Raw genomic sequence first — 27,284 nt, 5'->3', positions numbered from 1 at the left:
TTCTATACTCTCTGCTCTGTTCGGTGTTCGTAAACCTTACTAACCTCGCCTGAGCCCTTGGCCCCTTTAACTCATTTAAAGCCCTCTAATTGCACTCTCACCTTCTCTTTTAACTTTGATTTTCTAATTTTCCATACAATTGAACCCTCCCCCCACTATTTAGTTTAAAGCCCTAGATTCTCCAGGGCTCTGGTCCCAGCTTGATTCAGGTGAAGACCGTCCCATCGGAACAGCTTGCTCCTTCCCCAGTACTGGTGCCAATGCCCCATGAATTCAAACCCATTTCTCCCACACCAACGTTTGAACCACGCAGTTACCGCTTTAATCTTATTGATCCTGCTTAGGCAACATAACTTTTGAAAGGAAAGGAGTATCTGTTTATATGACTACTTTTAAGTGGTAGCTATAATAAGCTTCATCCATTAAACCTTAAATGTCTACTGGAGATATGCAATAGTTACGACCGTTCACTTTCTAACATCTCATCAAAGTAGGCAGATCTCCAATCAGCACAATAGCAATGCAAATTCCACAATGTAAATTTATACATTGGGTAAAAAAAATTAAAAAAAAAAAGAGCGTTGTGGAAAGATTTTATTTACAAATAAACTTATTAACAGGGTCTAATTTCTCTACTGCCAGAGAGATTGTGGAAGCAGATGTATTAACGGAATTCAAAAGGCATCTCGATAAAACATGGATAGGCTGGGTATAGAGATACGGCACTAGGAAGTGCTGAGGGTTTTGGCCCAGGGTGGTATCATGACCAGTACAGGCTTGGAGGGCCGAAGGGCCTGTTCCTGTGGTGTATTCTTCTTTGTTCATTGGCTACAAAATGCTTTTGAGACATCCGGTTGTCATGAAAGCACCAGATAAATGCAAGTTTGTCTATTTTTATTTCCTTTAAACATATGCTTCCACCTTGATTTTTGCTCAGAAAAGTAGAAAGAATACTGTAAAAGCAAAATGTTAAACATGAAATACAAATACTTCTGTCCAAAATTTCCTCTAATTTTGTGCTCAAACAGCATTCGTAAAGCATAGTTTTGTTAGCGCAAAAGATTGAGGAAATTTGGAGATCCCCAAGTTTGCTTCAATTTCCTGTGCTGATCCAGCAAAACCTTTGCTCACTGCTGCTCATAACGTGATTCCACTACCATACAAAAGACCAGAGAAGGCAAACTTTCACATTAATACCAGAACTGGCCAGGCTGTAAATTAAGTTTTTAATAAATTTTAAGTACAGCAGAAAATAAAGTCAGCTTAAACATGTTGTGTCTAATTTGCATTAACAATGGTTTGATGGCTACAAACTTTAATTATCATGCATAAAGAAGGACTAAAAGAAATATAACCACAGATACATGCTTTCCTTGAGACCTAACTGCTTGTGCTGAATCTGTTCGTTTACGATGGGCTTTTTTTATGTTCTAAATATCATTCAGCAACATCGGCATAAAAAAGTGTGAATTTTGGTATAACCTACCAGTTGCACTATTCATGGGAATTTTGGGCCTATTTATTAAAATTAAACTCGTAGTGACAGAAATATGAAATATTCATGCAAATTCTAGACAGTTTAAAAGTTGTTTGAAAGTAGCAGTCAAGATGTAGGCTTTTGTGTATTTCTCACGTTGCAGTCTTGCAAGACTAAACACGACATTGTAGCATTTAATACCATGTAGAATAATTTAAAGTAAATTTCCTGAGTAGACAAGTTTGCACCACCAGTTTTAAGGACATTTTAGTGCAAACAATGTGGTAAAGTTATTTAAAAAGCAACATACAAGTAACACTTACATATTTATCATCTGTAAATCTATTTTAATAAGCATCTGACATTGTTGACCTTCTTGCAGCCCTTCTTCCCAATATGTGAATCCTGTCAGTGCTCATTGGAATAAAAAAACATCAACAATAACCAAAGCTAATGCTGGAGAGTCAGTATGGTCAAACACCATTAAACTTTTCTATCATATAACAAAGAGGCGTAGTGAAAAATGTAGGTTCAAACATTCATTTGAATTCACTGTCTGAAAAACATTATCAATCTGTACTACATGGATCTAAACCTTTAAATCTGCATAGGCTTATTATTCTGCCACTGTTTCTTTTAATATTGATAAGTAATGTTACAAATATTGCAAAGTTTTCACATTACACAGACAGGACTGGACTATTTAATAGCCCAAAAGTATTTTGTTTCCTACAACTGAGTCAGTTGTATCTCCCTTTAGCTGTCTCTCACACCCCCCCCCCCCCCCCCACCCACCCCTTAGAAAACATCTAAACCGCATTATCTTTAACAATAACAAACTTAATACATTTGTGGTAATATATACACAAAGACAAGTAACATTTCAAAATATCCGTAACTACAAATTGCTAATGATCCCTTTAAAACCGTTATGAACAAAATTTAAGGTGTTTCTTGTCGTTATTGTAAAAATCTAATCGCTGTAAAGCAGCCTTATGGTTTACATCCACAGGTCTCATAGCATCAGAGGTGAGGCAGTGCCATATTGATGACTTTCATCCACTGTGCTTTTACAAATGTGCTTTCCACATCTCTGTGAAGTTTGCTACGTGACTTGATAATTTTCAGTAAAGTTTTACCAGTTGGCTTTGACAGCTTTAATGTCAGTCACCAGATTCTGCGCCAGGCAAATTCCAAAAATCTGAAAGGAACAAATCAAATAAACACACAAACATTCATCACTATTCCAATTCCAGTAAGAAAACCAAACATTGAGATGATCACTTCATTATGCTATGTAACCATATACTGATTCTGCCCATGCAAATAAAAATTAATTTGCAAATGTAGTGTCCCCCTCCCCCATCAAACATTAAGCTGTCTTTTTTTTTTTTAAAGTTGGGTAACATATTTAGTTTCATCTTTTTTATTTTTGAATTGTGTTTCTGTGTAAATTGCTTACTTGTAATAAAGCAATAGCAATGAAGATTCCAGCAACCACTATTAAGTTTTCCTGCAACCACTTCTCAAACTGCCCAACACATCCTTTGGTATAAATATAATCTTGTTGATCTATTTCCTATAACAACAAAAAAAAGTACATGATTTGATTGTGACTCCTGAAATGTAACAAATTCAATCTCAATTCATTGTAGTTGGTAACAGTTCACTTGCCGGGTAATTAGAACAAGAGTTTAGTAGAATCAATTGATAAATTACTGTATTCCTCAATTTCTAAAAAGTTAGACATTTAATTTTTTCTTATGGTTAAGATTTAGCTATCTGGCACTGAACATGTCAGAAGGAACTATAAAACAGTGCATTATGCATCAATAATATCCCTCCCTTTCTATCAACTAACACTAATGAGGCTATGATCTAATGGCCATGATGCTCCACATCATTACAACAGCAAGAGAATTGATGGATGATCGGTGTTGGAATGTCAAAACAAGTCTGAAACGTTTGATCACATTATCAATTTTTTAAAAATCAGTAAATTATGCAATAGAACATGTAAATAAATAACAGTTGTCTGTGGCAAAGGACCTGTAATGAAAATGTCAATTTCTTCTTGCAATTTTAAAACATATACCTGCCACATATCTTCGAGAGTGCGATTGAAGGAAAAGGGATGAAAACAGAAATGGATAAGCTGGGTCACAATCTTCTCTGCTGGTTTTTGTCAGGCTTGTTTATTTAAAAATATATTATTTAGCTCAGTTTTGTGAATTCATTTTTTGTAATAACATTCAATGCAAGTATTGGTATAACCTAATCATGACTGAGAAGTAAGACTGAGAAGTATATAAATGAAGGTTTTGTGGAAATAACCTAAAGTTAAGTGAGGAACTGTGTATTGGCGCCTTCTAATAGCCATTTGTGTATTTACGGATGTAAATTAAACTGTATTAAACTAATTTGCCAGGCCTCCACCCTGTCCACACGAGTGATTTATTCTGCAAAGATATTACAGTCTGGCGACAAGGGTGAGATCATGGATTACTTAGCTGAAGGAAAAAGCCCACGTAAATTCCCACGAGAGAAAATGAGAATCTTGCTGACGAGATTAGTTTTTCAGATTCTCCCTGTCGATGAATGACAAGGTTCCTGCCCAGAAAAGTCAGGAACCTCATTTAAATAAATTAGAACGTCATTAAAGGATTTCCCCATCGTATCATCCCCCAGGGAGGATGTGCAGACTCCGCACAGTGACCCAAGCCGGAATCAAACCTGGGACCCTGGAGCTGTGAAGCAATTGTGCTACCCACAATGCTACCGTGCTGCCCTAGTGTTCAGACTTCAGTGTTCTTTTGTTGAGGAAAGGCTTAAAAATCAGGTCTAAAGAAAAAGGTGTGCGTAAACAGATATGGGACAGGTGTTCAAGTTGGCTGGATCAACAAGAATTATTTGGGTGACTTGAGGAACACTGTCACAATTAAGAGCTTTTCATATGCAGAGTATTTAAGGTGTTTTTCACTGCTAACAATCTCCTTCAAGATCCTGATAATCTAGCTGTCAATCAGGCAATTTTGGAAAGCAAAAGAGCAATATTTTTCACTGAAGCAGACCCAGAAGTTGGTATTAAAAGTTTAATGACGACATGAAACCATTGCTGCTTGTCATAAAAACCCATCTGGTTCACGAATGTCCTGTAGGGAATGAAATCTGTCTTTACCTGGTCTGGCCTACATGTGACTCCAGATCCACAGCAATGTGGATGTCTCTTAACTGCCTTCTGAAATGGTCTAGCAAGTCACCCAGTTCAAGGGCAATTAGGGACAGGCAACAAATGCTGGCCGAGCCAACAACGCCCATATCCCAGGGAAGAATAAAAAAAATACAAGATGCTCAAGGACGCCCAATGGAAATTTGCAGGGCATCATGATCCAAGTAGCATTGGATGGAGTGCCGGTAGACATGGATCGACATATGGATGCATCAGTTAATGTGATTTCTGATCTGATATGATGTGCACACACCTTTAATGAAAGCATTTTAAACTATTGTTAATCATAACACACTTTGACAGGATATGCTGCTTCCAAAGAATCAACTAACTCGCAAAACTCAAGATATTTTGTGCAGGTAGTTTGCTGCTTATGGGTTTCCAGAGGAACAGATCTCAATTTTTTTCATAGAGTATATACAATTCATGAAAATGGGATAAAACACATGAGAGTTCCACTGTGTCAGCCTGCTTCCAATGGACTGCACGGTACAAATTCTTGAGCATGCCCTTGTGAAGCAAATTTGTTTTTCAGATTTGTATCCAACATGAGTTTTCACTGTATCACACAGGCTAGCAAACTTTCTGTTTACCTATCGTAATGAGGGTGGCACAGTGGTTAGCACTGCTGTCTCCCAGTGCCAGGGACCCCGGATCAATTCCAGCCTTGGGTGACTGTGTGGAGTTTGCACATTCTCCCTGTGCCTCTGTGGATTTCCTCTGGGTGCTCCGGTTTCCTCCCACAGTCCAAAGAGGTGCATGTTAGATGGACTGGCCATGCTAAATAGCCTCTTAGGTTAGGTGGGTTTACAGTGATGGGGAGTGAGCCTAGGTCAGGTGCTCTTTCAGAGGGACGTTGCAGGCTCGATGTGCCATATGTCCTCTTTCTGCACTGCAAAGGTTCTATGATTCTATGTAATACCCCTTAAACAATTACCAACGGAATGCCAGCTGTGTTGTTTCTTAGAATAAAGATAAGAACGAGGTTTTCACTGCTGAAAGTTACACTTAGTGCAGTTAGTAAAAGAGAAACAATTACGACGAGAGTCATGATAGGTGTAGGGTGAGAAAAAGAAGTCTGAAGTTGAATCAGAAGATTAAAGTGAAGAAGTATGATTACAAGTGATTGAAATGGCACCCAGGAAGAGGCGTGGAAATGTGTGGTCCTCAGACATATCTTTGATAGCGGAAAGGTTGGGTTTGTACATATAGATGATGTTTACCTTCAGAGGTTCACAAAAAAGGAAGGTGGGAAGAATCAAATGGGTCCGATGAATCAGATAGTTAGAATTAAAGTTGAATACCAACAGTTACTCCGAAACATGTCATGCTAGAACCTAGCGCAGATCCAAGTCAGATTCAATTAGACATGTCTGATGAAATGGAAGTGTCAAAGGTAAGTCAAGGTCAACATCAATCTTTGTTGGGGAAAACTTCTCCTCAGAAACAGTCCAAAATGGAAAAAGATCCTTCCACAAGTTCCAAAAGTTTGGGTCAGGAAAGGAGGTAACCTTAAACTACCTGTTAGGAATAGGAAACCAATGGTTGAGTTTGATTTGTGAATAAATGAAACAAAGAAATATATAAAATCATGTGGAACTCAAACATACTGTAAATCATTCATTAAGGAGGAGTTTAATGGTGCCGTCTTATGGCCATTTGCTAATTAATGTTTGTAAACTAAACTGGAAAAAACTAGTTTGTTTTCACGCTAGAATGCAATGCTGTCCAGACAAGCAATTTATTCTGCAAAGATATTACAATAGGATCACAGGCTTGTACAATATTTAAGCCAGCTGTATTTTAATGTAATGTTCTATATGAACATTTTTTCTTAGTTTACGGTTCTTTTCTCCCATGTCACTACAGAAATTAAGCTATAGGACAGGGATGATGTGAGAAACAGACAAGATATATTTTTAGTACACGGGAAATGTTCACGAGGAAGCACATCTTGTATTCAGCTGTACATTATGGGACATGAAAAACAATATTAATGGTGCTTTAACACAAATTGGACAAATTGCTTCCTTCAATTAATTCAAGCATGCCATCTAGTAAATAAGATAAATCAATTGATGAAATATTCCCACGCTGTTTCTGGGCTGTCCATAATCTTAAACAAGAAACTGGAAAGACAGTAACATAAATCATATAAAGGCAGATGATTAGCAAGACTAAAAGTAGCTGAAAGTCTTGAGCCTCAACCACAATGCAATTAATTTGCCACAATATTGTGATTTGGATTTGTTTTAAACCTTAAAATATGGCCGTAGGACTTCCGGTTGCGACATGTAGGTGGAGGTTGCATGTTTGGTGGCTCCTGCCAGAGTTGTCTTATTCGGCTGTTTACACCCAGTTTTGGGGAAAATTCTTATGTGAGAAGTTGTGGGGAAAATCTGAAGTATTTCAAGAATGTCAAAAACCGGAAAAAGTAACCCAGGGAGAAAGTGAGTGAGCGAAAGTCTGCCATCAAACGTGGCGATACATTTAGTGGGAGGAAAGATGGTCGAAGAGCTTGCCGGGTGGGGCCACGCCCATCATGGTGGAAAAGATGGCTTAAATGATGGCAGGTAGTTTGACCGGCTGTTCTCAAAACATTTTGAAAGGCATCGGACGTAGATGATGTCCTCGCTTAAGGAGTGGGTGGGTGAGAACCTTGTCCAAATAAAAGAGGAGTTGGTGAAGACTTCAATGGCGGTGGAGGAAGCAAGGAGAGAAAATGATAGGGGTGGGGGAGACATTGTCACAGCATAACCAACAGTTCACCTTGATGAGTGAGGAATTGTGGAAGGTGGCAGAGATCAACAGAGAACTGAGAGCCAAAGTAGAGGACCTCGAGAACAGGTCACAAAGGCAGAATTTGAGGATCATAGGTGTGCCTGAGGGGGTGGCGGGCTGGAAGCTTACAGAGTGCTTCGTCTAGATGCTGGTGAAATTTATGGGGGGGGGTGATACTGGTGGGTAAACGGGTGAGGTTTCAGATGGAGAAGACGGTGGCGGGCCAGGGCGGGAAACTACGTGATAGTGACCGATGCGTTGGAAGGGAAGCTGGTGGTGTTGGTTAGCGTGTATGCCCCAAACTTCGCTGGCATCTGAGCAGTTATGTTTTCTTTTATTCCAATCTGTTACTGACATATTCAGCACCGGTACAATACAAATCAATTTCACCGTATGCAAATCCCATTAATAGGAACTCTATCTGTTCCTTCATTGGAACTAGAATGATATTGGGTTCAGTGAGCCAGTTGTGTACATCTAATAGATCTATGTTTCAATAACTGCATACTTGTAAAATTTGGAGGGGGTATAACTACTTCCAGTTCCTACTCATGGATTTTTAGAAAGGTCTCCGTTAAGACATGGAATTTCCCCCCAAAAAGATAAAATTGGCTATTCATGCACCCGCAAACAACTTAAATACAACAGAGAAAGAAGGAGACTTCCAGAGAAAGTTAAATCACATAGCACATGGCATTAAAATGAAGAGAAAAATATTTTCTAAATTTTGGTTAAAATAAAAACTGGAAAAAAAATTCTCTTCACTTGATTAGTTTTAGTAGTCAACATATTTCATATGAACAAGAGAAAAGCCCCCACGATAACTCAATATTTATAGTGTTGTTCTAATCGTCTCAGTTTAACGATTAGAAAAAAAATAAAGCATTTACAACATACTTTGTTCATTTAATTTATTAACTGTGAAGCTTTTCTTTTAAAATTGTATTCAGTCCAGGAGTGAAAAGTATCTCCAGGATCAGAGCTTGAGAAATAGAACCACAGACGTTTATAGAACAGGGAACAACCATTTAGTCTGAAAAATCTTTTTGCTAGAACAATTGGTAACCCCAGCCTACCGCCCCCCTCCCCCCCCGCTCTCCCCCCAACCCCTCTATCCTGCAAAATCTGCTGCTTCAAATACTCATACAACTTCCCCTCAAAGGCTTCAATGTTCTTTGCCTCAACATACTTGTCAAGATACCATACCCCCCTCCTTTTAATATTTTAAATTTCTAGTTATTGGCTTCTCAACCAGAAGTAGTCTTTACATTTTCAGCGTAAGATTTTTGTTGTTTTAAAAACGTTATTAATTTTCTGCTCTATTCTTGTCTCTTCTAATTTTAAACTTCCAGCTCTAGCATAATCCTGGAGAGAATCGTGTTAATTCCCTATGTTACCATCCTATCTGTAGTGAGATGTTCAAAACTGCAAATAATTATCTAACTGTTTTGGATAAATATATTTCTTTATTATCGTTTTCTTCTCTTTATTCTCCTTTATAACAAACTCCAATGTTTGTTGCCCATCCCCAATTGCCCTTGAACTGAATGGCTTGCTGGGATAGCTAAGAATCAACCACAATGAGTGGCTTTGGATGTCAGCCATATCAGGTAAGGATGGCAGATTTCCTTTGCTGATGGACCCAGATGGGTTTTTACAACAATCGAAGATTTGTTTCATGATCAGCATTACTGCAACTAGCTTTCAATTCCAGATTTTATTTATTGAATTCAAATTCCCCGGCTGCTGTGGGATTTGAACCCATGCTCAGAGCATTAGCCTAGGCCTCAAGATTACTAGTCCAGTGACATTACCATTATGCCACCATCTCCTCTATAAATTCTATTTATAGAATTCCAACTACAGTTCAAACTTTTTTTAAAAATGGTTCTATCTACTTGTGTTTGCACTTTACTCCAGTTTCAAAAGACTGAAAAAAAAATTGGTCAGTTCATATCCAATTCTTCGCCAAATTAACAAAAATTGCTTATTCGACATCAATAGTGGAAAAAATGAAAATTATAACTTTTCTCCCTCTGTTTAACAAGAAATGAATTGCAAACACTTACCATTTTCAATCTAACATCATACCCACACTGGGTATTAATGACATCCTCCTGCAGAAAATAAAATCATTAAGATGTTTCATTGTTCCATCGAAATATTTAGTAGATATAATTCAGTAAAATACTTAAGTTTGATACATCTGTTTAAGAACTAGGCAATAAGCTGTCACTGACAGAACTCTCGGGAACCATTAGAGTACAAACTGAACAGTCGGCAGCGGTGGCTACCCTTCAATTTGCTGTCTATTCAGGGTCGAGAATTTCTACCAAGAGTCTTCATGTGACTAAGCAGGCCATTTCTTGGCCGATGGATCTGTGGGCACATGGGGCAGGATGTCCTATGAGATAGTGGAGTACGGAGTGAAGGATATATTTTCTTTTCTTTCTTTCTCTGCCACCTCTGCCTTATTATTAAGACGTGATTCAAAGCAAAATGCAGTTTGATGGACAAGTTATCACCATTTTAAATGACTAATAGATAGCTCCTTCCAACTATTAATGTAAATGCTGTATTTCAGGGCGGCACGGTGGCGCAGTGGTTAACATTGCTGCCTCACCCGCCAAGGACCCGGGTTCGATCCCAGCCCACTGGAGTTTGCACGTTCTCCCCGTGTCTGCATGGGTCTCATCCCCACGACCCAAAAGATGCACAGGATAGGTAGACTAACCACACTAAATTGCCCCTTAACTGGAAAAAAAATAATTGTGTACTCTAAATTTATTTTTTAAAAGTCAATGCTGTATTTCAAGGAGTGCTGCATAGTGTCTCTGTTAGCCACATGAGAGCTAAGAAACCTGGAAGAGGAGACATTTTATAGCCATATGGACACAATATAGTCCATCAAATTTGATTCTGCCGGAGAGTGACCTGAATGCTTGTGCTGCTGGCTTCGAAAAGGACATTAGCTTTTGTTCAATAGTCCTGCCATTGAATCCAAAGAATACAGCAGAGGCACTTGTGATGGAATTTATTATGGGTCAGATACATAGTCCCGGTCTCATTGCTGTACAGGAATGTGGTGACAAAAACTGAAGGCTAGAACCTCTGTTGCCTTAGGGAGGTCTTTGTTGTCAAACACTCGGTACCTTTGTTTGCAGAAGACTGAGCTGGCACCAGTAGTGTAGAATCTCCAAGTCAATGGTGGCCTTTTAAGGGAGGTGGCTGCTGAGCTATGGGAAGTTCTCAACATATTCCAGAGTACCTCCTTCAACAGATAAGGAAGGTGGAATATTTGACTGACTTGGTGTGGGTTGACAGGAGTTTTGTTTTGGCAACTTTCAAGGCAGACTGGATTTCTTGTGTGTAGAATTGAAGAGATCGACAATGGATTGCAATCTTGTGCAGAGTGGACAACATTGTAGTCATCCGCAAAGTAGTTTATATGTATGTCTTTTTCGGTCAGTTTAATTCTGGCAAGAGATGATGGAGGCTCGGCATAATTGCATACCTTCACCAAAGGGTATTTGATGAGGTAAATAGCCACTATTAGGTGGATTGCAAATCTTACGGGGGCTATCACACAGACTTGCTTTACTCCAGTCAGATTTTGATGGCATCTGGTTCAGATCTCCCACTCAAGACAGTTGCAAAACAGAATAAAGAGTATAGCAGTCCAAACCACACCACCCAAATGTGCTCTATGCAATCTGCCCCAAAAGGAGGGGAAGACATTTTAAAAAATGATTTTATGGGACGTGGGCGTCACTGGCTAGGGCAGCATTTATTGCCCAATGCTAATTGAAAAGGTATTGGTCAGTTGCCTTCTTGAACTGCTGCAGTCCTAAGTGGTGTGGGTACAGACAGTGCTGCTAGGAAAGGAGTTCGAGGATTTTCATCCAGTGACAGTGAAGGAACAGCGATATAGTTCTATGCCAGGATGCTGTGTGGCTCCCATCCATTTGCTGCCCTTATCCTTCTTGGTGGTGGAGGTTGGAGATTTGGAAGGTGCTGCCGAAGGTGCAAGCTTGGTGAATTGCTGCAGTACATCTTGTAGATTGTACACACTGCTGCCACTGCTAGTCAGTGGTGGAGGGAGTTGAGGTACTTGCTACAAAATTCCCCGTCTCGGACCTGCTCCTATAGCCACAGTAATTTTATGGCTAATCCAGTTCAGCTTCTGGTCAATGGTAACCCCCACAGGTTGTTGTATTCAGTGATGGTAATGCCACTGAATGTCAGGGGGAGGTGGTTTGATTCTCTATTGTTGGAGATGGTCACTGCCTGGCACCTGTGTGGCATGAACATCACAAGCCACTTGCAAGGCAAAGCCTGCATATTGCCCAGGTCTTGCTGCATTTGGACACGGACTGCTTCAGCAGTATCTGTGGAGGGTGAATAGTGAACATTGTGCAATCATCACCAACATCCCCAGCTCTGACATTATGATGGAAGGCAGTTATTGATGAAACAGCTGAAGATGGTTAAGCCTAGGACACCGCATGTGAGCCTGAATTTTTTTTTTTTTTTAAATTACATAACCAGGAAGTCTTGCTGAAATTTACATCTATCCTCCTGCTCCTAAGTTATGCAAAGTTTTCCAGACAATTTCACCAATATATACTCGAACATCCAAAAGAAAGCAAAACTAGTGGAAATGAACGCAAACAATTACAGCCCCACGAAAGAGTTTAAATTAATAGAATGTGCATTATAAAATTGCTAATAAAATCCAGAAATATGATTGAGTTCTGATACATCTAAAACTTTAGGCTTAAATGTAGAGCCTTCGCAGAATTGCTGTATATTCAGGAATTTGAATAAGATGCACTTTTCAACAGGGGTAGAAGAGAACAAGGTTATGTCAATCGGCAACAGGAGGCTTTCAGCAAGGTTTTGCAGAATCAGCATAATAACAGATTGAGAAGTTATAGGCAGTATTTGTACAGGTCACAATTACTGCAAAATATCCCATATTTTGAGTTACAGTCACAAACACACCGTACAATGTTATTTGCTCACAGGAAAAATATTGACCAACCTGAAAGCATGCTAGGAGTTAAATCGATGACAAACCCTTGATTGGTTTGTAATTTTAGAAAATAGCCACTTTAGGCTTTACCATAATAAAACCCACAATGCACCAACACAGGTGATGATTACAAAAAAATACACAATTCTATGAAGTACAGACTTCTATTTAAAATTAGATGATGAACACTGTGCATTAGTTAAAGTTCATGCAATTTTCAAATTTCACTTCTTGTTCCGGATTACATTTTCAAACAAAAATGGTGTCAGAGTATCCGGTGAAGTGATTTCTGCGTCTTTTTAGTCTGCAGCAGTCATTTTTAAGTCTGGCAGGATAGAACTATATTGGAACACTAAAAATTTAAATTACCTACAGCATCGTTAAATTATATTCATTATTGCAGCATTTCTTTTTGTTTGAGCAAAATTTTTATGACATAAAAATACGTACTGAGGATTCATAATTGACTGTCATGGTAGAAAGTTCAGAAACCTGGAACTTGTAAAGGCTTTTAATCTCCAATTCATTTTCCCCTCCACCAAGCTTAACTATAACCTACATACAGTACATTTCACCATACATTTATAAAATATTCATACCGCAGGGTCTTTGATACAGCAGGAAAATGGAACACCACAGCGCTCTCTGCTTGGGTTGAAATCTGTACAGTTAAAGTAAATATTGAGGTCCCAGTCGATGGGTCCCCGAGCACCACAGCACAACCACTAAAAATAAATGACAAAATAAAAATGAACATCGCCATTAAAATATGAGACTGCAATGTCATCCTTGAAATATGATGGTTCTACAGCACACTACAGATGTAAAATAATTATGACTGTGTGTTAAATTCTGTCAAAGGTGAAACTTGGTTCAGACAGAAGGTACTCCTATTTGTAATTTATTTCCTGAGGGCTCTGGTATTAAAAAAGTCAACTGCTTTCAATTATTTTTATCTTCCAATAGGAAAACAAGTTAGCAAAAATCTGATGCATATTATGCCAGCATTGCCAATGTAACAAATAGTTTCCATGAAAGAGCATGTGTCACATGTAAGACACTCGCACTGTCAGGGAAAACAAAAATTTCCTGAAGTATGGGAAACTATTTTCTTTTAAACCGGCCAATGGCTGAAACTCCAGACAGCACTTAAACCATTCCACTTCTCAATAAATCATTTCTGTTGCAGGTGGCAATTTCTTTTAAAAAGCCTTCCATCTTTGATGGGCATTACCCCCAACCCATAAAGCGAACAAGAGGATTTACGAAGAAAAACAAGGGAACCATGTATCCACAACTGAGGCCTTAAACCATAAGTTCTAAACCATACTTGGACACACTCTATGGTTAAAATTACTTAAATAGTTGAAGGGACACCTCAAATCTATTTAATGAATTTTTCATAATCGCAGAGCTGTAATTACCAACACAGTATGTGCATGTGACAGCAATACTCCTTCACCTCCCCATTACCAGCTTTGTTACAATTTGCTAAACAAATAAAAGTAATATCTTTAAAAACTACAGTCACAGACACTGTACAGGATAACACAAGTAACATATCAACTCCAGTCGAATGTAATTAACTGTGCCAAGGCATTTGTACTGCCAACAGGAAATTTCATCAAGGCTATTGTCAAAAAAGTACAACAACAAAATAGGCTATGTGACTTTAGTTTTTTTTTTTAAAAAAGAAACCAAAGATTAATCCAAGGACAAGCAATATCAGCAAATTTATAAAAACACTAATGTATACAGAAAGCATTTTCCAATCCTCACTCTTTAACATTTGTGTATATTTACTCAAAGTTTATTTGCATTATTCTAAATTCAACTTACTTTGTCAGCAAATTAACTACCAATGTAGCCCACCTATTTGCCACAGACTGCTTCACTTTTTCTGAAGCATCTTTGTGAGGACACCCCCAAACATTTTCAATTCAAATCAAAAGAATATTTCTTTGTAATAAGCTCAAGTGTTTCTTCCCCAATCTAGTACATTCCTTATGTTACAAATATAAAGTCTGTAAGATTGTAGCAATTTTCTATTGTTCACCATACAAAATATAGGTGGGAGCTTGTACTTAAATTGAAGTGATCAAGTTGGTGAAGTTTTAAGTGCGGCTGGAGCATTTGCCTAGCGTTGGCTAAAGGGAAGTATCCCTTATTTGCCCTTCACCATGAATGTCAAATCTGCGATTAGGAGTTACCTAACTGAGAATGGAATAGAAAGAATCCAAGCACTCAGGAACTAAGAATCACTTTGGACTGGTTTCTGGAGAATGAAGTGTCCACTTAAGTGACAGAGTAAAGTACAATTAATCGAGGGGAATCTTCAGTTATTTTAGAAGTTATTGGGAAAGCTTTCTGTAGTTTAGGGTACAAGTTCCCTGCTTGAAATAGTATTGAATCCATGCTGCTTTTCGCTTGCTTGTTTCAGTAAAAGTCTTAAAACGTGAAATCTTGATGCAAGGTCCTTATCAGTCACTGAAGTTTGATTTTCTTTTAAAAAGTTATCAATCTGCTGGAATTGTAACACTTTCAATTGACAGACATACTGTATCGAATATTAGCACAACTAAAACATTTTGATGTATTTCCACATATTGCTTAACAGATACACTTTATAGTTACAGAGGTTTCTTCATGTATTATTCTTTATGTAGTATGCTGCTCACTGTCAAATGCATAAATTTCCAATGACATTTGCACCACAATCATTAAAGTTTGAATCATCACACATTTTGTATTTGGATGAACTTGTGAAAATCTTTCAGATGAAGGGCCAATTCTATTACTACTACTTTTTAAATTAAAAACATTGCATTAAGATTCCATTGCTTCAGAACGAAATCATTACAAGATTAAAAACTAAGACCAAGACTAAGAAATTGTATGCCTTGAATATGCCTTGGATGTGCATGTGGCTAAGAACCCTTTGAAGGCTTCAAAGCATACAAAAAAGCACAACAGTTGTTATTTCTAAATTTGCATCACTGAGTTATATTAAGACAAGTAAACTACAATACATCATTTTCAAATGCAAAACTTGCAGTTTCACAAATTTAACACCGATCAGTGGAAGCTTCTCGGTAATAACTAGGACTCTTGTGATCTGAAATCTTAAGTTTCAAGGTGTGCACCAAGTCTATTAATTGCGAAGAGTGAATGTTACAACACAAGGATAACCAAATTCTATTGAATGCATAGGTTAATTCTCAGCCTGATTACAGTCAGAATAACTTAATGGCAAGTGAGCCAAAGCTAACAGATCATGGACCCTAAAAGTTTGAACAGGTAGTCTATCAGGATTTGCATTTTCCAAAAACTGGAAAATGTTTCCTCTTGTTAAACTCAAGAGAAAAAAAATGAAAGACCCAAGATGTATAGTAAAGAACATGACCAGAATGAAAATAATAATCTTTAAGGGGCCCATCGGAAAGCAATGATAACAATCTTAAACAATAAAAAGCCTGAATATTGTAAAAGAAAGGAAAGAAAGAAGAATTGCAGTTCATGGAGAGCACATTAGGGGAGGAGACTGTTTGATGACTATAGATTGAAACAATGATAAGAGGATAAAGAGCTTGGAAATGGTTTATTGGAAGCCTATAAATAAAAGGAAAATTTAAGAACATTGATTACAGTAATAATGATAAAATAAAGACTGAGAGGTTGGAAGGTAAGAGCAAGACACAGACAAGCTTTGACTTGTACGCAGCCCAAGAGTGAGTATGCGCGAGAAGGACATCTCAGATAAGAGAGCAGCATTCAAGTCTTTGACTTGAGCTGTAGAGAGAGTTACGAATTGTTGAGTAAAATGTAAATAATTGTGATGGAAATGGAAACTGAACTTCTTGGAGGTAACTTTAGCAATGGAGCAGGTATGGGAGATCCAATAATAATAATCTATTATTGTCAGAACTAGTCTTACATTAACACTGTAATGCATAGAGTCAGAGTTTTGCAGCACAGAAAAAGACCCTTCAGCCATCATGTCTGTGCTGGCCATCAAGCACCCAGCACTTGGTCCATAGACTTGTATGCTATGGCGTTTCAAGTGCTTATCCAAATGATTCTTAATTGTTGTGAGGGTTCTTGCTTCTCTCAGTCTTTCAGGCAGAGAGTTCCAAATTCCAACCATCCTCTAGGTGAAATTTGTTTTCCTCAAATCCCCTGCCTCTTACCTTAAAACTGGTTATTGTCCCCTCTACTAAGAAGAAACGTTCATTCCTATCTGCTCTATCCATGTCACTCATAATTTTGTGCACCTGTCAGGTCCCCCTCAGTCTTCTCTGCTCTACAACTCCAACCTAACCAGCTTCTTTTCATAGCTGAAAGGCTCCCGCCAGGCAACATCCCAATGAATTTTCTCTGTACCCTCTCTAGTGCAATGAAATCCTTCCAATAGTGTAGCAACAAGAACTGCACACAGTACTCCAGCTGTGGCCGAACGAACATTTTGTACAGCCCCATCATAACCTCCCTGCTCTTATATTCTATGCCTCGACTAATAAAGGCAAGTATCCCAAATGCCTTCTTAACCACCTTATCTACCTATCCTGCTGCCTTCAGAGATCTAGGGACATGTACCCAAAGGTCCCTCTGATCCTCCTACTGTCCTAACTGTTCATTGTGTGTTCCCTTGTCTTGTTAGTCCACCCAAAAAACATTGCCTCACACTTTTCAGGGTTAACTGCCCTTTGCCACTGTTCTGCACATCCGACCAGCCCGTCTATATTGTCTTACATGTATTCAAATGCTTTCCTCCTCGCTATTTACACCAATGATTTTTGTGTCATCTGCGAACTTAATGATCATGCCTCCTACTTTTATGCCTAGATCAATACACTAACATTTGACAATTTCAGATTAAAATTAAGACTCGCAAAGGGGTTGAAGTATAAAATAGTGAAGTCTCGTTACAGCTGTACAGGAGTATTGGTGAAACTATAAATGGAGTACTACGCATAGTTTGCCCTCCATATTTAAAGAGGGGTATCGTTACAATGGAGGTAATTCAGAGAAGGCTCACTGGAATGATTCCTGGGATGAAGAGGTTGTCTTGTGCAAAAACATTGCAGTTTGGGCCTATATTCATTGGCGTGCAGTCTTCATATGAAGTATATGATCCTGACAACGCTTTTCAGGATCGATGGTGAAAAGATGTTTCTCCTTGTGGGTGAATCTGGGCATAGTTTCAGAATAAGGGGCGAAATTCTCCAACGGCGTGATGTCCGCCGACTGGCGCCAAACACGGCGCCAATCAGACGGGCATCGCGCCGGCCCAAAGGTGCGGAATGCTCCGCATCTTTGGGGGCCGAGCCCGAACATTGAGGGGCTAGGCCGGCGCCGGAGGAATTTCCGCCCCGCCAGCTGGCGGAAATGGCGTTTGTTGCCCCGCCAGCTGGCGCGGAAATGCTGCGCATGCACGGGAGCGTCAGCGGCCGCTGTCAGTTTCCCGCGCATGCGCAGTGGGGAGAGACTCTTCCGCCTCCGCCATGGTGGAGGCCGTAGCGGAGGCGGAACGGAAAGAGTGCCCCCACGGCACAGGCCCGCCCGCGGATCGGTGGGCCCCGATCGCGGGCCAGGCCACCGTGGGCCCCCCCCCAGGTCCCGCCGGTAAATACCAGGTTTGATTTATGTCGGCGGGACAGGCAATTTCTGGGCGGGACTTCGGCCCATCCAGGCCGGAGAATCCAGTGGGGGGTCCCGCCAACCGGCGCGGCCCGATTCCCGCCCCCGCCCAATCTCCGGTACCGGAGGCTTCGGCGGGGGCGGGATTCACAGCGGCCTACGGCCATTCTCCAACCCGGCGGGGGGGGGGGGGGTCGGAGAATGACGCCCAAGGAGTCACCCATTTAAAATGGATTTGAGGAAGAATTTCTTCACTCAGAGGGTCATGAATCTTTGGAATTCCCTACTCCACAGAGCTCTGGATGCTGAGTCATTGAATATGTTGAAGGTGAAGAAAGGCATTTGAACCATAGGGGAGTTTGGGTTATGGGAACAGTCCGGAAATTGGAGTTGAGGCCAAGATCAGCAGAGTAAACGCAATGGGTTGCATGGCCTCCCCTTGCTTAGATTTCTCATGTCCTTAGGCACAGTGGTTAGCACTATAACTTCACAGCGCCAGGGTCCCAGGTTCGATTCCCGGCCAGGGTCACAGCCTGTGCAGAGTCTGCATGTTCTTCCAGTGCCTGTGTGGGTTTCCTCTGGATGCTCTGGTTTCCTCCCATAAGTCCCGAAAGACGTGCTTGTTAGGTGATTTGGATATTCTGAATTCTCCCTCAGTGTACCCGAACAGGCGCCTGAGTGTGGTGGCTAGGGGATTTTCACAGTAACTTCATTGTAAGGCTATTTGTGACAATAATAAAGATTATTAAAAGAAAATCTCTCGACATACTAATGCTTAAAATAAACATAAACAAAGAAAAATAGAACAGAAAAAATGGGAAGTGCCATCATAATGGAAGATTTTGCAGATTTGCAACTCGATATAAAGGGTTTCTGAAAAGAAGAACACAGTAACCATTTATTCCACTGCAATATCCTTATCGTCATATCCCTTTGTCAGATTATTCTATTCACTATAACTGAATGTGGAATTGGAATCTTCTACCTTGTATGGCTTTACACATTTTAGAATAGCATGGTTCAAAAGCAGAACAAGACTTCCTCTATGCTATTTCCACAACATACCTTAAACCAATCCCAAATGGCTTTAATGTACCTCGGTGCTTTATTTACTCATTTTCTATACAGAACATCTTAAAGCCTCAAGTTAAAATAAGAATATAAACTCACCGCTGTGCAGTTCTAAATCAGTGTTTTCCAACTTGCTACTTGTGGAGAATTGGTCACAGACATGTGGCAAATTGAGATTGTCAATTCTCAGACTCTCACAATAATAATAATAATATTTTATTGTCACAAGTCTGAAGTTACTGTGAAAAGGCCAGTCATGTTGAAGTTGCAGCAGCTAGACCACCATTTGTTGTCCTTCTATGAGCAAGGAAGAATCAGCCATGCTGTTGTTAAACTGGAACTATATTCACTACATAGTTCACTTGTCGGGTTTCCAGTGAACTGGAGACTGATGGAGCACTTGCTCAATGAAACAGAAATAGTCCTCTTATTATCTTCTCTGTTCCTGCTTTCTCTGCGTGCCTCTATATAACGGTATATTTATATCTGCACTAAAAGCAGGGCTGGCATTCAGAAGGACAGCAGACCGGTTTACTCTCAAAACTTTGAGGGGAAATATAGAGCTGCTAATTGAAGAATTTGGTTATACTTAGTTGGCAGTTTGTGGTTTTCAGAAAACAGCTGAGGTGTGTGAGTGGCAGACAGCTCCCAATGAGGGCTGAAATGTGCAATTTTGGCAAACTGGGGCGATGCAGCAACATCCACACGTGTTCAGCCATCATCTTAATAGATCAGTTGAAATGAGCAATTGAATTGGCTTAAAATTAGATTATAGGAGGTTGGCCATGAGCCAAAGGTCAATTAAATGTCCAGGTGCTGTGTTCAGAAATGACACACAACAGAGCGAAGGCAAGAAACAGAATACAGAAGCCAGGAGGTAGAAATTTGTCTATTTTTCCCCTCCCTGTGTCTCCTAATATATTAATGATGATAAAACAAAGATAGTAGTGGAAATTTGATTTAAAAAATCTGGGGCACACCATCACTTAACAGATTGCTACCACCCTTTTCAGAGTGCAGAACAATTGGATTGCAAAAACGTTTTGAAATGTTTTTCTGGATCTGATAATGTGTGAATGATTGCTGAAGGTTTAAAATCTCAAATCTATTTTCAAAAGACCGCGCATTTGTTTTTCTGTTAACATTGTATACATTTTGCAACAAATAACAATCATGGTGACCTGATCGCCACAAGTTTGGCGAGAATTTAAATATTACTAGACAACACTGCTCTAGGCTGCCCGCAAGGAATTAGATTAAATCTATTCCAGATCATTCACTGTACTCCACAGCCAGTCAAATTTCACCGGTTTTGTCTGTAATCCATGAGCGAAATGCAACTGGAAGGTCAGTTGTACAGAAGGACATCTACTTCCCTCTAACCAGACAAATATTATAAACGAGGAAAGCTAAGTAATAGGAACTTGAAGGTAGAGATAAAACTCTATTAGTTCAACTTCAACAATTATTTATTTTCACGAGCTGAATTTAGAAGTGAGAAAAGGATGAGTAGTTGTCAAACGAATTTCAAAACAATTCCTACGTTGTCAGCATTCATGCTATGAAGCACTAGATAAACTAAACTTCATTATGGTGAAATTACGGCCTCCTATATGTAACCATGTTATTTTAGGTGCCCATTTGTTTTTAAAAGTTTGTGAAATTATTTATCAGTTTTATCCTATTAATACACAGATGATTCAGTTTACTTACATATTCTTGTGCAAAATCAATAAGGTTTTGAAGATCTATGTCATCCCTATAAGCTTGAACATTTTTGTTGATAAATAAATTGAGCTGGTCCTTGATCCAATCCTTGAAGACAAATGCTAGTATCCCCGTCGTCAATTCCAAGAAGAAAATTAGACCCAAAAATACTGAAAACTGAAAAATAAAATTTTTAATAGAATTCACCTTACATAAAATATAACATAAAAACAAGTGTGGCATGTTTTATCGGTTGGCACAACATACTTCCACATCTAACTTTTAAAACATCAGGACATCTGCATTTTCATATCAAATAAAAATAAATTGTTGGTTATAATATTATTAGGAGCGAAAATCAGCACATGGTGTAATTGCTCCCACAAATTAACCAAAATCCTCCTGACTGGCTTGTTGTTCCCCCCCCTCTTATTTGCCATGCTGGGGACCGGTTTAGCTCAGTTGGCTGGACAGCTGGTTCATGATGCAGAGCGAGGCCAAACAACGTTAAATTCCCATACTGGCCGAGGTTATTCATGAAGGCCTACCTTCTCAACCTCGCCCCATCACCCGAGATGTGGTGATCTTCAGATTAAATCGCCACAGGTCAGCCCTCTCCCTCAAAAGGGGAAAGCAGCCTTTGATCATGACTTTACTTACTTTTGTTTCCCATATTAATTTAGGAAATGGCCAAATTATCACAAATCCATTTATAAATTATGAAAACATAATGTAAACTAAAAAGAAAGTCTTGAATTAATTTCAAAATTTGCACCTTTAATCTTCACATGCTTCTTTTAAAATTTATAAAGTTCTACTTACATTTATCAGGTTGACATATTCACATGTCGAAAAGGTAACTATCCAATCTATAGAACTGAAAATAGTTTCATCCTCTGCTAAAAAAACACCCTGCATATATTGTAACTCAAATTTTATTTTTACAAATTTAGAGTGCCCAATTCATTTTTTCCAATTAAGGGGCAATTTAGTGTGGCCAATCCACCTACCCTGCACATCTTTGGGTTGTGGGGGCAAAACCCACACAAACACAGGGAGAATGTGCAAACTCCACACAGACAGTGACCCAGAGCCGGGATCAAACCTGGGATCTCAGCGCCGTGAGGCAGCAGTGCTATCCACGGGAATTAAAAAATTTTGAATAACTTTGTTGGCCACTAACAATTGTGACCAGTTTGAATTGCTGGAGTTGCAGTTTGGATATGTTACTGCTCAAAATAATGAGTGGCCTTTGAAATGCTCGTGAAACGTTTGGTCAATCTCATTGGTCACATCGTAGTTTGGTTTGTATCCCTTAACTGATTGTAATAACATACAACTGACCAGCTCATTCTACATTGGGTCAATAGGATTTTGGATAAAATTTAGAAGAAGCAAAATAGTAGCTGAAAGGATAACAACAACATGTTTCAGTTCACGTAACTATACCCAGAATGGCAGCACAATGACAAAATGGCAATTTCCTTGACCTACAAAAAGATTCTCTTAAAACTCACCTGGGGCACGGCAAAGTTGTTACAAAAGATCTGTAGTACAAGGCAAGATTAGAATGCCAAAGAGGTTTCCACCTCTTGCTTTATCCTGCAATTCTACAATATATTGACATCCCCTCCTATCTTAATTTTGTCCATTTTCTTCCTTTAATTTCTTTGACACCAAAATTTCACCTTCCTAATTTTCCTCCTTCATTTTTTCCTGATCGAGTAGAATGGATATTGTCATTACTGTTATTTCCTGAGCTCAAGTTCTTTTAATTACCTCGTTTGGTAAAAATGACTATCTCATTCCACCAAATTCACCTTGCAGGCTGGACAGTTATTCTGAAATGAACTTAATCAATGAAACGTCATGCACTTATCGGAAAAATAGAAATATCACCTGCACTTCAGTAAAGAAAAAACTGGGATAGAAGAGCAAAGTGATCGATGGATACAGTCAAAAATATAATTAAAAGCAGTACTGCAGGTCAGCAAAGCAAATAAAATGTTAATAAAGCACACAGATTTATTTATAGACTTTATAGAATTCAAAAGCTATGTTAAACCAGCACAAGACCCTGATCAGGCTACTTATGGGAGATTGCAAAGCTCAGGGCAAAATATACAAGATGGCTGTTTGTAAACGGAAATAAAGAGCAATTTCTTTACCCAGCACAGCGCAAATGTCCAGGGATATTAGGTCAGATGACCAAAAGTTTAGTCAAAGAGATAGATTCCAAGAAATGTCTCAAAGGAGAAAAGCCAAGTAGAGAGGCAGAGGTATAGGGAGGAAATTCCAGAGCTTGGGGCCGAGGTAACTGAAGACACGGCCATTAGTATAGTAGCAATTATAATTGGGAATGCGCAATAGGGCAGAATTAGAGGATCAGAGTTGTGGAGTTGGAGGAGATTACAGAGATTTGCAGGGAGGTGCAAGACCATGGAGAAATTTGAAAATGAGAATTTTAAAATCAAGACATTGCATGACCAGGATCCAATGTAGGTTAGTGTGCACAGGGGCTATAGGGGAATGGGATCAGCTGTGAATTAAGGCACAGACAGCAGAGTTTTGGACGACTTCAAGTTTACAGAGGGTAGAATGTGAGAGATCAGCCGGAAGTATGGTGGAATGGTCTAGTCTAGAAGTAATAGTCATAGGTGAGGGTTTCAGCATACGAACTGAAATAGGGGCTTAGTCAAATACATGAGAGAAAAAGGAATACAAAAACATGCTTAAAACTGAGATGAGGGAAATAGAATGGGAGTAGATTGGTGTGGAACATGCACACCAGCACAAACTAGTTGAGGTGAATAGCCTGCTTCTCTTCTGTATATTCATGTAATATCATGTCTCCATCTTGACAACCCTGAAGAAAGAATGTTCAAACCTTCTCATTCAAAATTAAAATCAATCAACTCTTGCTTCCTTTCTGCTTCATTATGATGCCAAAGAGAGTATCTTCAGCATTCCCATTTTTACTATTAGTTTTTCCAGTTCTCCCCATTGCAAATCTGGATTGCACGGAATTAAAATCATAAACTTATTTAATGATGGTAAACAAAGTCGATTCGTTAACTTTTAACCTGCAACTCTGCTAGTTATTTTCCATGTCCTGCAAATGGCAAAGTACCTGTCTGACCATATCTATGAATCAGAAAATCACAACAGTGCACCTGCAATTTTCTCATTTAGACTGGAGACACATCACAAATGAAAACTCAGAATTCTACCGCTAGATGTTATGTCATAGCTGGGTTGCCCACCATCTCTCATGTATTGCTGACTGAAAACCCTCATCAAACCACAGTAAATTAGTTCAATATGAGCCAGCCGAATTCTTTGCCTCGGTACAGATACAAATGTTGCTTTTCATCTTCGAATCTTCTATCTGTGATTCAATGTAACTAGCATCATTCTGACTGGCCAGAACATTTTGTACCTCACTTATTTTCTCAGATTAAGTATAACTGTCGTTGTACTTAACAGGGGTACCCCCTGCTGTCGTCTCCTGCGCAAATTCTGCCTTAACAGGCTGAAGTATCCAGAAACAACTTTATTGCTACTTGCAATTTCTACAAACCTGGATATTACCCTTGCCAATCAGAACCTTACCAAAAAAGATGCATCAATTTCCACCTTGCTGTTCTACAGCCAATTCTAAATCTCCTTCACAAAACGTATTTCAATCCTCCCATCCAACCTACTCCAATCTTGATGGTGCAGTTGACAATGCAGCGAAAGAGGAAAGTGGCATTATTTCCTCAAACTTAAATCTCCAAGGCAATACCAAAATTCAAATCTGCCTATTGTTCCTTCCATAGTCATTACAATTGGGAGTTTTATTTCACCATGTCCGATACACATTGATCTCTGGTTCCAATGACTGGTTTTTCATCGTTCTCAGGACATGTGCCCTACCTTGCCACCTCTTTTTCCGAGTACAACTTTTCTTTTTTTTATAAATTCAGAATACCCAATTATTATTTTTCCAATTAAGGGGCAATTTAGCGTGTCCAATACATCTATCCTGCACATCTTTGGGTTGTGGGGATGAAACCCACGCAGACATGGGGAGAATGTGCAAACTCCACACGGACAGTGGCCCAGGGCCGGGATTCAAACCCGGGTCCTCAGCGCCGCAGTCTCAGTGCCACCGTGCTTAGTACAACTTATCTACACATCAGAAATTTGATTTTGTCCATCCTGAGAATGTGATTCCTTACCCTTCTAACTACATCCTACAGTCTTTATAGTTATTGTTATATCTCTGAGATTGCCACAGAGAAAAGATATGGGGATATCACACTGGATCCTTACAAACATAATGAGAGGTTTTATAGATGTTCGTCATACAATTTAAGGTGGAGAACTGAAGCTCATGCAAACACTCTTCTGACGTCACTACAAATTGTGTGGCGCTTCACAAGTTTCCTCTTTTCCTTTAGTTGGTGGTACTTCCTGGGAAGTTAGTCCAGTGTCCATCTCTATGGGTATTAGGAAGTTCACAGAAACATAATCTGAACTTCTCTGTTCCGAAGTATCGCTGTCTAAATTTTTCTTCAAGTAATCTTCGAATGCCTTCAAAGTGAACGGAGTACCATTATAACTTGCAACCTGCTCTGGTGTACCAACTCTTCTGAATATTTCATCTAGCTTCTCAATGTTTTTTTCTGTCATTGTGGATTTCATGATTGATACTTCCAGTTATTTAGAGTGTGCATCCACTATTTCCAGAAATATGTGTCCCTCAATTGGACCAGCATAGTCGATGTGTACTCTCTGTCATGGCTGTGTCAGTCATTCCCACAGATGTAATGGTTGCAGTGGAGGAGTGTTTCTTAGTTGTGCACAGGACAGACATTGCCCCATCTTCTCTTCAATTTGCACATCTAATCCTGGCCACCAAAAATAACTACGTTCCAGTTCCTTCATCCGCACCACACCAGGATGTCCCTCCTGCAGATGGTCAAGGACATTATTACGCAAGCATGGAGGAATAGTTATTGGGATTCCCCATAATAAAACTGCAGTCTGGACTGTCAACTCAAGTCTTCAGTGATGGAGGGCTTGAGGTCTGGATTTTCAGATGAACATCTGGTATCATTCCTTTTTGGACCATGTTCATCACTTTCCCCATCACTGGGTCAGTTGTTGTGTATCCCTGAACTTGAGTCACAGGTACGGTATCCACATGTGAGAAATACAAGATGTTGACTAAATGCTCTTCAGGTTCTTGCTCGACTTGTAACGGCAATTGTGACAAAGCATCAGCATTTGCACGCTGCAAATACGATATTAAATATCGTATGTGTGTGCTGATAATGTCAAAGACCACCTTTGTAACCTATTGGCTGCTAATGAATATCTTTATACGGCCCTAAGATTGTCATCAAGTGTCGATGATCTGTCATTTAATTTCTGTGCTAGTAAGAGTTTGTGAAGCAAATGCTATTGGTCGTTCCTTGAGTGAAGGAATTACGTGCGAGACAACTGCATCAACCCCTTAGGGTGACGCATTGCAAGCAAGTTGTAACCTCAGCTTGGGGTTGTTTTGGAAATGCCCAGAAACAGTGTTGATTGCCCACACCGACAAGACGAGTTTTTCAGCTCCTGAAGTGGAGTACATCGTCTACCGAGTAGTTTTCACCTTTGTCTACTAACTTGTAGACATGTCTAGTCTGTTTAGATCTGGGTTTTTTTGCACATCTTTGATGTTGGTGAAGTTTTCTGAGCCCAGTATGCCTTGGCAATATGGCCCTTTTTGCTACAGTTACCATACCTAGGCCCAATCCCCACTCTAGCCCTGCATCCCCACCTAACCTTTGGACCCTACGGGTCAATTTAGCATGGCCAATCCACCTAACCTGCATATCTTTGGACTGTGGGAGGAACACCCAGAGGAAACCCACGCAGATGCGGGGAGAAAGTGCAAACACCATCCGAGGTCAAGCTCTTACACTTATTTTCTCTACACCATCATTCCCCCGCTAACTGAGATACAATTGGATTATTTTCTCATAAGAGTTCCAAATCTCTCAGTCTCCATCAAATGCACCCATGGTGCCCGTTTTTCGCTGCATTCCAGATACCGGTTCCTAGGGTCTCTACGAAAGCCAACTTCCTCCCTTCCAATTCTTTGGATGTATGGCACAAGCAATCCCCTTATCCACAATGAAACGCTCTGTTTGCTTAACTGTGGTTTGACTGTTTCCCAAGTAGTGATCTGTACCGAGTCGGAAGACTTCTGAATCCCCATTTAGCTTTCCATGTGCGCGGCTCCTTACAGCCCAGACTCTACCCACCTCCAACAGCAAGCAAGTTTTCAAACTGTAGTTCTTCTTACTCAC

At 39.6% G+C, this 27,284-nt stretch overlaps 1 protein-coding gene across 1 annotated transcript in view; it reads right to left on the bottom strand.

Annotated features, from left to right (window-relative positions):
- Positions 1-1,212: 1,212 nt before the first annotated feature.
- The window catches only part of tspan17 (tetraspanin 17), a 65,361-nt gene continuing 39,289 nt past the window's right edge, over positions 1,213-27,284 (bottom strand). Inside the window, exons 4-8 of the mRNA XM_072512208.1 lie at positions 20,944-21,114; positions 13,122-13,247; positions 9,557-9,604; positions 2,940-3,056; positions 1,213-2,678 (exon numbers count right to left, since the gene is read on the bottom strand). Coding sequence (XP_072368309.1) covers positions 2,613-2,678; positions 2,940-3,056; positions 9,557-9,604; positions 13,122-13,247; positions 20,944-21,114 — 528 coding nt within the window. The 3' untranslated portion in view covers positions 1,213-2,612. The remainder of the gene's footprint in view (positions 2,679-2,939; positions 3,057-9,556; positions 9,605-13,121; positions 13,248-20,943; positions 21,115-27,284) is intronic.

The sequence above is a fragment of the Scyliorhinus torazame genome, chromosome 7 (genome assembly GCF_047496885.1).
Source record: "Scyliorhinus torazame isolate Kashiwa2021f chromosome 7, sScyTor2.1, whole genome shotgun sequence".
Taxonomy (NCBI): domain Eukaryota; kingdom Metazoa; phylum Chordata; class Chondrichthyes; order Carcharhiniformes; family Scyliorhinidae; genus Scyliorhinus; species Scyliorhinus torazame.
The sequence above is the reverse complement of the archived record's forward strand: the minus strand, read 5'-3'. Positions and strand labels throughout refer to the sequence as shown.